Here is a 13542-nt window from a genome sequence, read left to right as displayed (position 1 = left end):
TCTCTCTCTCTCTCTCTCTCTCTCTCTCTCTCTCTCTCTCTCTCTCTCTCTCTCTCTCTCTCCACAAATTGTCTATCCATCCATCTATCCAAACTCATTACCTCCACTTCTTCATTATCTATTCAATTCTTAACCTTCATGGCTTGCCTTCCATTCTCATCCCTTTACTGAAATTGTTCTCACCAAGGTCCCCAGTGATGTCTGTAACACCAGCTTCAATAGATTTCTTTCTGTCCCCATTCTTCTCGACCACTCTGTGGCATCTGATACTGCTGACTGCCCTTTATTTCTTGACACCATCTCTGCCCTTGGCTTCCATGAACTCATAGAGTTCTACTTTCCTGGCTCTTCCTCCTCTGAATTTTTTGCTGACTTCTTATTCTCCCACATGCTTGATATTGTTGCCCTTCCCTCAAAGTTCAAAATTATTTCTCCCTCCTCAATTTCCTTCTAGCATTTTGTTAGGACCGTATCGTTTGCTCTTACCACATTTTCTTGTATTATAGTTACTTGCATATTTGTCTTTCTATCTTGTTAGATTGTAAGCTTCTTGAAAAATTGAATTCCATTATCTATCTTATGCCCCTAAGTGCCTTGCACAAAGTAGATGCTTAAGTCACACAAGTCATGAGTGAGAGGGCTAGCAGTAGCCCAGGTCTCATTCCCTTTCTGGGACACTTTCTATTTTACTGAGCTCTGGTCCTGAATGGCAAATTTCTAAAGGGCCACTGAGGAGAATTAGGGGAAATCCAGAGATATTCTTGACCTATGGGGTCAAGAATCAGGAGGGTACCCCTGCTCTCTTTTCATCACTTCAAATGTTCCCTGCAGTTTCTTCATCAACAGGTTCTTGGCTAGTCAAGGTAGTGTGTGTGTGTGTGTGTGTGTGTGTGTGTGTGTGTGTGTGTGTGTGTATGAATCCATAGGAAAGGGTCTTCAAAGACCTTTTCTGAGCAAAACCATCTGCCTCCCATTGTATTTACTTGTGTCACATCGTTACCTGTCAGTTCAATAGGATTCAATTAATACAAACAAACAAACATTTACCAAGTGCCTAGAATGTGCAAGGCATTCTGTTACAGTATATTATACTATTTCACTGTGTTTCTGGGTGCCATGCTGTTATACCAAATTATATTATGTTACGTGGTATTTCCCCTTCATTTGTACCTCTAACAACTTCCTTAGGGGCCCGCTCACTTACGGAATGACTTTAATATCTTCTTTGCCATGGAGGATATAGTCAATTACTTTGTAAAACTGGATTTCCTTTAAAAAAAAGAGACACCAAATTGTTACTGGTTTTTCCAAAGTCCTGCTCTTTACTGGGCCCCACTGAGTGATAAAGGCTGTTGTAAATCTATCTTGAGATCACAGCCCTAAGAGAAGTCAAGCACCCATGCACAAACACTCACACACCCCCAGAGGATCACAGAACTGTAAGGAATTGTAGAGGTCATTTAGACCAGTCCTCTCATTTTACAGGGGCAGGCACCAAGGCCCAGAAGGGGAAGTCACTTGGCTAAGCTCATACAAGGGGTAAGTAGTTGAGGTGGAACTCTAACTCAGGTCCTTGGACTCCAAATTCAATGATCTTCCTGTTATACCTTTCTGTTACAAACATACATGTGCTCATATACCCAGTCACATTCATATATATATATATATACATACATATATATGTATATATGTATATATATGTATATACACACACATATATGGAGACACACAAATATATGCAGATGCAAATAGATATGTATATCTATATCTATATCTATATCTGTGCATATCTGTGGACATATGTGTGTGTATCCCACACATCCAGCCTCCCTCTCCGACATAAATGTGCACACATACTCTGATATACTTTGCCATGTGCAATATTCTTATAGTCACATGGCTGCACACATATATCTATTCAGATTCATAACCACCCATATATACTTATAATCACAAGGAGACACAGAAGTGCATATACACATATGCTCAGCCACCTAAAAACCCTCTCACACATGTACACCCCTACTCTGACATACCCAGCCATGCAAATCCAGTCACCTACACGTGTACCTTCACTCTCAAAATTGTGAACATCAACATAGCTGAGCTGTACCATCAGGCCCAGCCTTAGGCCTACTATGATCCCATAGGGTGAGGGTCACCTCTCTCAGCCTCTACCCTTGGCTGGGTCTACTCTTTCTCCCCCTTCCCTCACAAAGAGTTTTCCTAAGCCTAAAGGAGACCAGAGTTACCAATGATTCCCATTAGAGACACCTCAGTAACTCACTCTACCATCAGGAGTTCGGGGGCCTGAGTACGGTTGAGCTTCTCCCATAAGCACTGGCCACACATCAAAGAATTCCTATGGGGGAGAGGAAGGAGTTGTAGTTAATACTGGACAGACTTATGTGAGGGATTTAGAAAGAGTCTGACTCTGAGACAGTAGGGGACATGTGCTTAGCTCTGGAGGAAGTCACAGAACTCTCAGTCCCTATGTGACTCACCTTCTCCTTAGTCATATCCAGGAGGCCCACAGAGTAGCGGTCACAGTTTAGGTAGGCTCGAACTGTGTAGAAGGCCTTGTGGAATTGTCTCTCGATATCTGTAAGCTCCTCAAACACCTTATTGGCAGACCAAAGCAGTACCTGAGGACAAAAACACCCTAGTTGTGCCCCATGATGCCCTCAGCCACCCACACTTCTGTTAGGTATAGCTACCTGATCATGGGGCAGGGCTGGTGGTGGGAGAGGGAAGATGGGAAATAATGAGAAATGTTTCCAAAGCAAAGAAGAAAAGGGACTCATGCTGGGAAATGAATTGAATGATCCAGACCACCTTCACAGAGCATCTCTGTGGGCCCAGCCTTTCATGGGGTTGCAAACTGAGAAAAATGAACAGGCAACAGAACCAGGCTGGACCCATGGAGAGCTCAGAACCCGGGAAAGAGAGAAGAGGATTCAGACCCTGCTCTCAGTGAGTTTCCACTCAACGTGGGATATAAAGGGCATATTCAAACCCCTCTGCATCTTGAATTTTTCTTTTTCTCTCCTCTCAATTGAATTTTTCTTTTTCTCTCCTCTCAATCTTGGCCAGCCAAGGATGGGACCTGATCCTTCAACAAGAGAACTTTACCCCATTGGGTTCAATCTTCTCTAAAAGGCCAACACACCTGGATGGATTGATAAAATGCTTCCCCTTCCCCCATGGGAAAGGTGGGAGAGCAGGACTGGAGGAGGGTCCTGCAGGTAAAAGGGAGAGGGAGACAGAGACAGGGACAGAGAGAAACAGAGAGACACAGAGAGATCTAGAGAGGAGAGGAGAGGGAGTGGGACAGGGGCAGAGAAAGAATACTCTCTTTGATTGAAGGAAGGAACTGTTCCCTCTCCTGGGTTCGCTGCAGGAAGGTGAGGGGGTGGGTGGGATCGGAGTCCTCGCAATCATTTCATTACCTGGCCTCTTCGAGTCTCACAGTTGTGCAGATAGCTCAAATGATAGATTTTGAGGTTTAAGGTGGCAAAATTCAGATACTTCAAGAAAACCTGAAAGAATGATTTTTTAAAATTTGAAAGTTACAAAAGATATTTCACTAGATCTTTATAGATTATTATTATTATTTTTTTTTACTTTTAGGCAATTGGGGTTTAGTGACTTGCCCGGGGTCACACAGCTAGTAAGTGTCAACTGTTTGGTCTGAGGCTGGATTTGAACTCAGGTCTTCCTGACTTTGGGGCCAGTGCTCTATCCACTGCGCCACCTAGCTGCCCCTATAGATCATTTTGTAAAAAGCTATTATACTTACCCCAAAGGAAGATGAGATTTTACACGTGTCATTTAACTTACAGGGATCAGATTAAATTCATATATGAACAATATCTCATGGTTCAGTAAGCCCTTATGAGTTCTTGGTTGGCCTTAAAAAAAAAATCCAACACATGCACACAATGCAGGATGTTTAGTAAGGAAAATGTTATCTTTATGTTCCTGAGTTCCCATTGTTTACTTTTCTAATACTCTCTCACAATGATTAGCTGATTTACTGTCTGGGGGCAACATAATAGTCCTTAAGGTCCACACAGATAGGTGGCACAGAGGGTAGAGTGCCCTGGAGTCAAGAAGACTCATCTTCCTGAGTTCAAATCTTACCTCAGACTCTTACTAGCTGTGGGAACCTGGGCAAGTCACTTAACCCTATTTGCCTTAGTTTCCTCCTCTGTAAAATGAGCTACAGAAGGAAATGGCAAACCACTCTAGTTATCTTTGCCAAGAAAACCCCAAATGGGGTCATGAAAAGTCAGACACAACTGAAATGACTGAACAACAATAGTTAAGGTATTAGAGCTAAAATGGGGTAAGGTGGTTTCAACCCCACCCTTACTTATAAGATCTATTTGATGTCAAAAAGGGATTTTTTTTTTTGCTCATTGTGATAACAGTCTTTCTTAGACTGATAGAATCTTAGTGTTGAAAGGAGAACCACATGATTGCCCAGTACTATGTGTTATAGTGGAAAGCCCATTGGATTTGGAGTCCAAGGACACTAGTTTAATTCCTAGGTCTGCTATTTTCTACTTAAGTGACCTCAGCAATTCATCTTTGAGCCTGTTTCCTCATCTATCAAATGAGGGAGCTAATGATCTTTAGTACCCTTTTCAGCTCTAAATCCTAGAAGTGGACATCCAGTATGGGGAGGCTACTACCTCCTGAGGCAGGTATACACTTCTGAGGAGCTCTAATTGTGAAGAAAAGTTTTTCCTTACATTGAGCTGAAATCTGCCTCCCCACATCTCCCATCTGTTGCTCCTAGTTTTATGCCCTAAGAATTAAACAAAGTATGTATTCTACATGACAAAATTCTTCTACATCTCTTCATTACATATAGAAAAATACTGGGGAGGAGTTAGCAGTCTTGGTTTCAAGGTCACCCTGGGATCTGGGACTATGGGGAATATTTTTGTCCCTAGGGATGGCCTGGATTCTGTAACTGTAGCAAGTAATCCTTCTCACCGTGACAGCTCGGATTAGCTGGGAATATGGGACTGGGAGGAAAACGTTACTGAGTGGAGAATTCACCACACAGCTCAGATGCAAAGACTTATGTCTTTGGGATACATGGAAATATACAGATTTGTTTGGAGATGCACAGAAAATAATAAGTCCTCACATCTAGGCAGTGCATTACAGTTTTCAAAGCATTTTCACATACAATGAGCTCATTTGATCTTTGCTACAACCCTCCTTGAGCTGGGCAAGAGATTATTATCCCCATTTTATAGATTAGGAAACTGAGTCAAAGTGACTTGTCCAGGGTCACTCAAATAGTAAGTGGAAGAGCCAGGACTTATCCTAGGTTGTGTGACTCCAAGACAAGGGCTTGCTTTTGATGCCTATCAACCCTTTTTGCTACCTTATATAGGCACACACATATGCATTTCTATCTATCCACATATATACATACATGCAAACACAAATATATGTATACGCACACACATCTATGTATGTACATATGTGTATGTATGTATATATATACATACACACAAAGATACAGAAAAAGAAAAGTACAGACAGACATAGGTGCAGTCCATGCATATCAATATACCCAGAGGGATCATCCATTCCATCCATCTCATCATTCATTCAATATGTAGAGAATCTATATTAAGCGCCTGCTGGGAATATGAAGCTGAGATAAGACACAGTCTCTGCTTTCATGGAAATGATGGTCTAGTCATAAGACCAAATGTAAGTGCAGAGGGCTACTGCACTAAATCTTATATAATAAGTTCACTGGGAAAGTTTAAAAAAAAAAAGCATGTGAGATTCAAGGGGGAAGGCATGTCATTACAGACAAGTCCCAGGAGATCAGGGAAGACTATATGAGAATGTGGCATTTGAACAGGATTTTCAAGGATGGACAGAAACTTGATAGGGAAAAGGGGGAAAGGAGTCCATTCCAAGCAGAGGGAAGAGTGAAAACAAAGGAACAGGTAGGAGAATGTGAGCCATATCTGGAAGGCAGTGAGTTATTCAGTTGGATTAAACTATAGAATGGCTGGAGAAGAGTATTAAGAGAACAACCTAGAGCTGTGTAGTGACTTGAGAATGCTCTCCTAGGGTAGTAGCAAAGGGAAATCAATGTGCATATGGTGGGGGGTAGGGGGAAGAAGCATGTGAGAAATGGAATCAACAGGACTTGGCAACTTATTATAAGAGAGGCAAGGGAGACAGAAGGGTCAAAGATAATCTCAGGGTTTCAAACATAGGACACTGGATGAATGGTGGTATAAGAGACAGAAAGAGAGAAGGCAGAAGGGCAGGTTTAGGGGGAAAGATCATGAGCTCAGTTTTGGACTTGTTGGATTCAAGGTGTTGATGGGACATCACCAATCACCGTAGAGACAGTCGAAATTCTTTAGATCATAGATTTAGAACTGGTGGGGATCTTAGAGATCATCAAGTCCAACTCCCTCATCTTACAAATAGAGAAACTGAGGTCCAGAGAGGTCAAGTGCCTAATTAGCCCAGCGTCACACAACTAGTAATGTCTGAAGCAGGTTTTGAGCTCAGAGTTTTCTGACTGTAAGTTCAGTCCTCTGTCCATTACACTATACTGCCTCTCAAGTTGCAGATCTGGAGCTCAGAGGAGAGGTCAAGGTTAGAGATATAAATTTGGGAATCATTTTCATACAGGCAGTAGTAACATTGCAAAGGGAGAGAGTGTACAGAAAGAAGAGAAGATGGCCAAGGACAGTCTCCTTGGGGAACACCCATATAAAGGGAGCAGGGAGACAATGAAGAATCAGTATAGGACACAGAAAAAGTGGTTACAGGAATTAGAAAGGAGATTGCAGCATCTCTGAAGCCCAGGACATAGAGTATATCCAAGGGTTTTCCTCTACTGTCAAAAGTTGCAGAGGCTAAGGGGAGGTAAGATTCTTTTTTTTAAAGACTATTGAATTTGGCAGTTAGGAGCTTATTGACTGACAGTTTCAGAGAACACATTTGGTGATATTGTGAAGGTACAACCCACATGGTCAGAGTCTTAGGAGAAAAGATGGGAGCATTGGGTGCAAGCAACGTTCACAAATCTGGTATCCAAATAAGCTAGAAAGATATAGGTAGAAAATAGAAAAGAATGCTTATTTTTCTGTGAACAGAGAGGAGGATAAAGAGGGGGATTTTTAGGAGATTGAGATGCCTCTGAACAGAGAGAGGAAAAGGCTCACATGTTTCCATGTGCATGGAAATGTTTCCTACCCATTTCCCATTTAGGCAAAGATTCAAAGGATAACAACTAATTACAATCGTTGGAGAAAAGGTTGTTTTTTGTTGTTGTTGTTGTTCGTTTGTTTTTTGCTTAGGCAATCAGGGTTAAGTGACTTGCCCAAGTTCACGCAGCTAGTAAGTGTCAAGTGTCTGAGGTCGGATTTGAACTCAGGTCCTCCTTAGTCTAAAGCCAGAGCTGTATCCACTGCACCACCCAGCTGCCCCAAGGAACAAAGGTTCTTAACCTGGGTTCCATGAAATTGTTTAAATTTTTTTTCATAGCTATGCATTTCACTACAATTGTAATCCTACAGATTTTATTTTATTCAGGGCCATTAAAAATATATGGTATTGTAGTGATTGTAAGCTGGAAGGAAAGACAGAAGTTGCGGTGAATGTGTGGTCTGGATATTCGCTTATAAAGAAGAGTGAGAGTGACTGGTGCCCCTCTCCCAAACCCCTACACATGGTATTGCATGAAAGCCGAGTACGCGTAGTAGGTAAAGCAAAAACTTCAGGAAAGGCGTGTTCTAGGTGAATATGCAATGGGAGAGCAGAGGCTGGGAACTTGGCACCAAAAGGCTTTCTATCGAGCTTCTTCCCCTTGATGTGGGAGTGTTCATGGGGGAATGGGGAGGGAAGTGATTGGGACCTGTTTGCTAATATTCCTCAACAATGTTTATCAGTAGAGTGAACAATGATGAGAGCTGTTGCAACCAATTCTGTCTAGTACAGTGTATTTAAATCATGGGCACAGCTGGGCTCATCTTCAGGTTTGAGTTGCCCAAGGAGAATGACTGGTCAATGGAGTCCCAGAAAACCTAACAGTAATGCTTCTGAGGCATTTTGATGAATGTATGAAGGGTTGAGGGAGCTCAAGTCAGATGGCCTGTCTTTTCAGTTAAATAGAAGGGGAGGTCATCTAAAATTATGGAATACAAGGGAGAAGTTGGGTGAGAGAAGAAAGAAGTTAGGAATGGAATGACATAGGGGATCCCTGTGATCAGAGTAGGAATGTTGAGCTGCATGAAGGCAAATGATTAGTAGTGGGCAAAGTTAGCTTAATTCTATGGTTTTTCTCTAGTGACACTTAGCAGCCTTGGAATAGGAATGAAAAAACCAGTGGAATTACCCAGGAGTCAGAGTTGAGGAAAGGCACAGTCAGGAGAGCAAGAGATTTTTTAGATTATTAGTTAGTGAGAAATTAGAGTGATAAACCATGGGGGTGGATGATTAATGAGGCAAGGGAAGGAAGAGTATGGAGACTGGGACAGAGGGAGGAATTAAGGGACCGGACCAAATGTCAGATAAAGGCAAAAGTTGAGTTTAATGTGAGTGAGAGAAGTAGAAGGATAGAAGGGTGTGGCCAGAGAATAGAATTTCAATGTGGTATCTGAAAAGCACATTGAATTTAGAGTCAGAAGACAGGATCAAATCCCAGCCCTGCCACTAATTACCTGTATGACCTTGAACATGAAGTGAATCTCTTCACTTCTCTGCACCTCAGTTTCTCCATCTGTTAAATGAAAGAGTTGAACTGGATGACATCTAAGGTCCCTTCTTAGCTCTAAAGCTACAATCTCATGAATGTTCAGAATTTTGGAAGTGGTGAAATGCCAAGAGATGGGGAAGTCAAAGTTGTGACCATGATGGTAAGTTACCAAATTGTCATAGAGAAGGAAATCATCACATTTGAGACTGAGGAATTGTAAAATTGGGTTGCTATGAAGTAGGGGCAATTACCAACAAGAATATTATAGTTCCTGAAGATAATGAAAGAGAATGGAATACCACAAACCAGTAAATAAAATCACTAGAAAAACTGGGAGAATAATCAACAAGGATTAAGAGAAAGTAGTGTAAATGGGCTGCATTAATGCATGTGTAGACATAGGCATCAGCACTGGGACACGAGGGTAAGCAGAGTTGTGCAAATGTATAGAAATGCACAAAGACATGTGTAGACAGACATACAGAGGTGTGTACATGCATGCACACAAAAACCATAGAGACATGTACACATACATATATATATATACAGACATGTATATGGGTATGTACACAGAGAAAAGGAGACATATAGTACACCAATACATACATGTATGCATATAGAGATAAACAAACACACAGAGACATATGTACACATAATGTGTTTGTCCAACACTTACATCTTGATCTTCACTGGTGAAAAATGGGCCATTGGTTTTATTTATGGCCATGATTACAGCAACGACATCTTTGCCATTCATGATGGGTGTGGCAAGTATGTTCTTGGTCACATACTCAGTAAGCTCATCTGCAAATGGGCTGAAGTGGGGGCACTGGACAAGAAAGAAATGGAAAATTAAACAAAATTCACAGGTTCTTTTAAAATATTATCTTGGATAAAGTCCTGTAAAGCTATGATTTTTTTAAGATCTATCCAGTCTGCTGTCAGCTTGCCTTGGAATGAAAATATGAGCCTAATGGGGTGAATGGAACCAACCCAACAATGTTACCATCACAGGTTCCATTCCTACACAGGCTATTTGGATTCACTCTACTCCTCACTCACACGAAACACACATACACGCACATACACACACACACACACACACACATATACACAGGCCCCTGATTCTGGAAACAGACTGAAAATATATACAAACTGACCCTGGATTCACCCATGAATGACCGTGTGTTCATACTGATATTTAACTACAGACCCTGACATTGCTCATTCTAAACTGCCCCCTGACTCCAAGCACAAAGTACATGTGTTTGGATTTAGTGATAAAGCACATGTCCATTGGAGAGAGCCAGTAACGTGGTGGAACCAGAGAGGCAAAGCACTTCAACGGTGAGACTCTCGGGGATGGAGGATAATTTCAGCTTCTTCTAGTTAAGTCCTAAGGTTGATCAGAACAAGATACTGGGAAGGGCAGGTTTCACAGTGAAGAGGAGAAGAACAGGCCCTGAGATGGGACATCCTCGTCATCTGGTGTTATAAAATTAGCTAGCCCAGAGAGCTCTTTTTCTGAGAGACGGAGGGAGGCTATTCTATTTCCCTACACACAGAACTCTGCTCTGAGGATTGCCCGGGAACACAGAGAGAAGCTGGTCTATATTATCCTTTCCAAAGAAAGATCTCTTCTGTTGGGTGGACTCTAAAAAAGGATGTCAGCATCCTCCTCCACAGAGAGCCCTCCTTTGATGAATAGGCTTTGGGAGAAAGAGACTCTTCTGTCTATTCTCCTATATAGAAATCTCCCCTTTGAAGGATGGGCCCTGGGAAAGAAAGGCCAGTCTTCAGTGTTTTGCTACAGAGAGTTCTCCCTCATTGTGGTCATGGCAACACTCAATATATGTTATAAAAATATAAAAATTCCATTTTGCAGGCAGTATGATGGAAAACACTTGAATGAAAATAAAAAGGAGGAGAAACAGCAGAGCTGCTTTGGTGAGAGTATACTACAGATAAGTGGATCAAACGGAGGAAATGAAAGATGAGTTTCTGACACAAAGCAGGCACAGAGACATGACATAATTGCAATGAGGGAATTCAACTATCTGTTGGAACTCTGCCCAAAACAGAGCAGCTGACAAATTCGTGACTTTCCTTAATCTTCCAAAGGTTGCTGTCTTCCAAAGGTGAGGAAGAAATGAAGAGGATTGTAATTCTGAACATGATAGCGACCAACAAGAAGGGACTGAAGTGGAAATGACCAGAACCTTGGGAAATAGCGACCACTCCAATTTTTAGAGGAGAGGAAAGCTGGGTATAATCTGACCCAAACCCTCGACTTTTCATGAGTGGAGTTCACAGGCTTCAGAGGTACATATGATGAATAGTATCCCATGGCTTCAGACTCTAAGAGGAAAGTTGATTCAAGAGGGATGGGGAGCTTGAGAGAACACAATTGTAGTGATGCTCTCACAGATAATTCAGACCAATGCGGATACCCAGTTTACTTAGCAATAAGGTGATTTTAAAAACGTTTCTATATTTGTAATTAACAAGCATTTATTTTCTCTCCCTCCAACCTTCTTCCTTAAACTGAAAAAAATAATAGAAGTAAAACTCTTGTAACAAAGGTGTAGGGTTGAACAAAACAAATTCCACTCTGGCCATTTCCAAAAATATGTCTCGTTCTGCATTTTGAGTCTATCACCTCTCTGTGGGTAGCATGCTTCATCATCAGTTTCTTGGATTCATAGATGGACATTGCATTGATAAGAGTTCCTAAGTCTTTCGAAGTTGTTTGTTTTTACAGCTTTATTATTATTGTGTAAACTATTCTGTATCTGTTTCACATTACTCTGCATCAATTCATACAAGTCTTCCCAGGTTTCCCTGAAACCTGGTTTCTCTTTTTTCATTTCTTATGGCACAGTAGTATTTCATTATACTCATATATTAAAATTTGTTCAGCAGTTTCCCAATTGGTAGGTACTCCATTAACTTCCAGTCTTTTTGAGCTGCTATAAATATTTATGTCCACATGAGTCCTTTTCCTCTTCATTTGATCTCTTTGGAGTATCGTCCTAACACTACTACTCAGGGTCAATGAGATGATTATACTTGACAATGAAGAAGGTAGAACTTTTAAACTTTTGTCTTGCCTCTGTTTTCCCTATCAATAGGCATGCTCCTCAAATCAAAGAGAAAAGAGCAAAAATGGTTACCAGAGAATTGAAAATCAAGATAACATTTTTATCTGTGATTTGAATGAAATTATAGAAGGCATGCTTATTAAATTTGCAGAAGGCATGAAGATGGTAGAGATAGCTAATGTGTTGGATGAGAACATCATGATTTAGTAAGATCCCAATCGGTTTGAATATAAAGTCAAATCTTCTAAAAATGATATTAAATTAAATGATAATTAATGCACTGTCTCGCTAAAAAAAAGATACAAAATGGGGAAGGTGGGTTTAGACCTTTTCATGAGAAACATACTTGAAGTTTTAAGTGGACTCCAAGCTTAAAATGTAACTTAGACTTTTGAGAGGCAATGTCCAGAATGAGGAAGATGGTAGGCCTACAATCCAATGTTCTGGTTAGACTACATTCTAAGTACTGGATACATTTTATGAGTCACATTTTAGGAGAGATATTATGAGAAGAAAGGGATATCATTTATGAGCTTTAGAGGTGAACTCTGTTAAATTGAATTTTTCTGGGTAATGGGGCATAGCTTCTTGATATATTGCATTTGCTTGGCTTCAGAGACATTTTTTTTAATAAGTTGGTATTATGATAACATAGTATTTAGAACAGACTAGGTCCCTCCTTTGACAAATGAAGAAACAGATTTGGGAAAGTTAAGTAAGTTATCCAAAGTCAACCAGGTAGGGAGAAGTGAACCAAGGTTTGAACCTGGGTCCTCTGACGTGAAATTCAGTGTTTTTTCCACCATTTGCCTTATAGCTGTCAAAATCCTCAGACCAGATATCTGGGTACCTAAAGACAGAATCATTCCCCACTCAATTCAAGGCCTTTTGTTAGGGACTGGAAATGTGCTAGGCACTGAAAAAGAGTGCACTAAAGCCCAGCCTACCACTTATTAAGTATGTGTCAGTACCTAAGTACTAAGGGTACAAAGGAGAGCAAAATCCAGTCCCTGCTCTCAAGGAGCTCACAATCTAACAAGACTGTGTGTCTCTCTCGACTGTGGCTCTCAGCTCAAGAGGACTCTATAAACCAACCCTTCACTGTTCATTCCTTTTTAATACATTTTAATTTTTATTCTGAACTTAACAGACAACAAAAAAGAGTGAATATTTGCATACACATAGTAGGACAGAAAAAGAGAATGAAACTTCAGATATCTATTATATATTTTAAGTGTAACATAATAGAATAAATAATAGAATAAAATCAACCTGTAGCTTTCAAAGCTACTTATTGGGCTTTCTTTCTGGCCTTCCTTCTATTCTTCTCTCTCTCTCTCTCTCTCCTTACATACATACATATACACATACATGTACATGTACATATACATATACATACACATACATATATAGTGTGTGTATGCACATACTACATACACATATATACATATGTATACACATACACATACACACACATATATAAAGATGTCTTCATTGTTAATTTCTCAAAGACATGAAAAGAATCTCAGAAATTATTTAATCCAAATGAGATGAGGAACATGAAGCCTAGAGAAAGAAGAGTGACTAAGGTCACAGGGGCAGGAAACACCAGAGGCAGGATTTGAATCCAGGTCCTCAGGCTCCAAATCTAGTGCTCATTTCACTATATCTCACTTTTTCCTCTTT

At 40.7% G+C, this 13542-nt stretch overlaps 1 protein-coding gene across 1 annotated transcript in view; it reads right to left on the bottom strand.

Annotated features, from left to right (window-relative positions):
- Positions 1-13542, bottom strand: part of LOC114033998 (rod cGMP-specific 3',5'-cyclic phosphodiesterase subunit beta) — a 79234-nt gene that overhangs the window by 36723 nt on the left and 28969 nt on the right. The window contains exons 2-6 of the mRNA XM_027849645.1: positions 9432-9584; positions 3450-3539; positions 2505-2645; positions 2288-2362; positions 1205-1269 (exon numbers count right to left, since the gene is read on the bottom strand). Of these exons, the coding sequence (XP_027705446.1) occupies positions 1205-1269; positions 2288-2362; positions 2505-2645; positions 3450-3539; positions 9432-9584 (524 nt within the window). The remainder of the gene's footprint in view (positions 1-1204; positions 1270-2287; positions 2363-2504; positions 2646-3449; positions 3540-9431; positions 9585-13542) is intronic.

The sequence above is a fragment of the Vombatus ursinus genome, unplaced genomic scaffold, assembly GCF_900497805.2.
Source record: "Vombatus ursinus unplaced genomic scaffold, bare-nosed wombat genome assembly UNPS02007822.1, whole genome shotgun sequence".
Taxonomy (NCBI): Eukaryota; Metazoa; Chordata; class Mammalia; order Diprotodontia; family Vombatidae; genus Vombatus; species Vombatus ursinus.
This window is presented reverse-complemented; position numbering and strand designations above follow the sequence as displayed.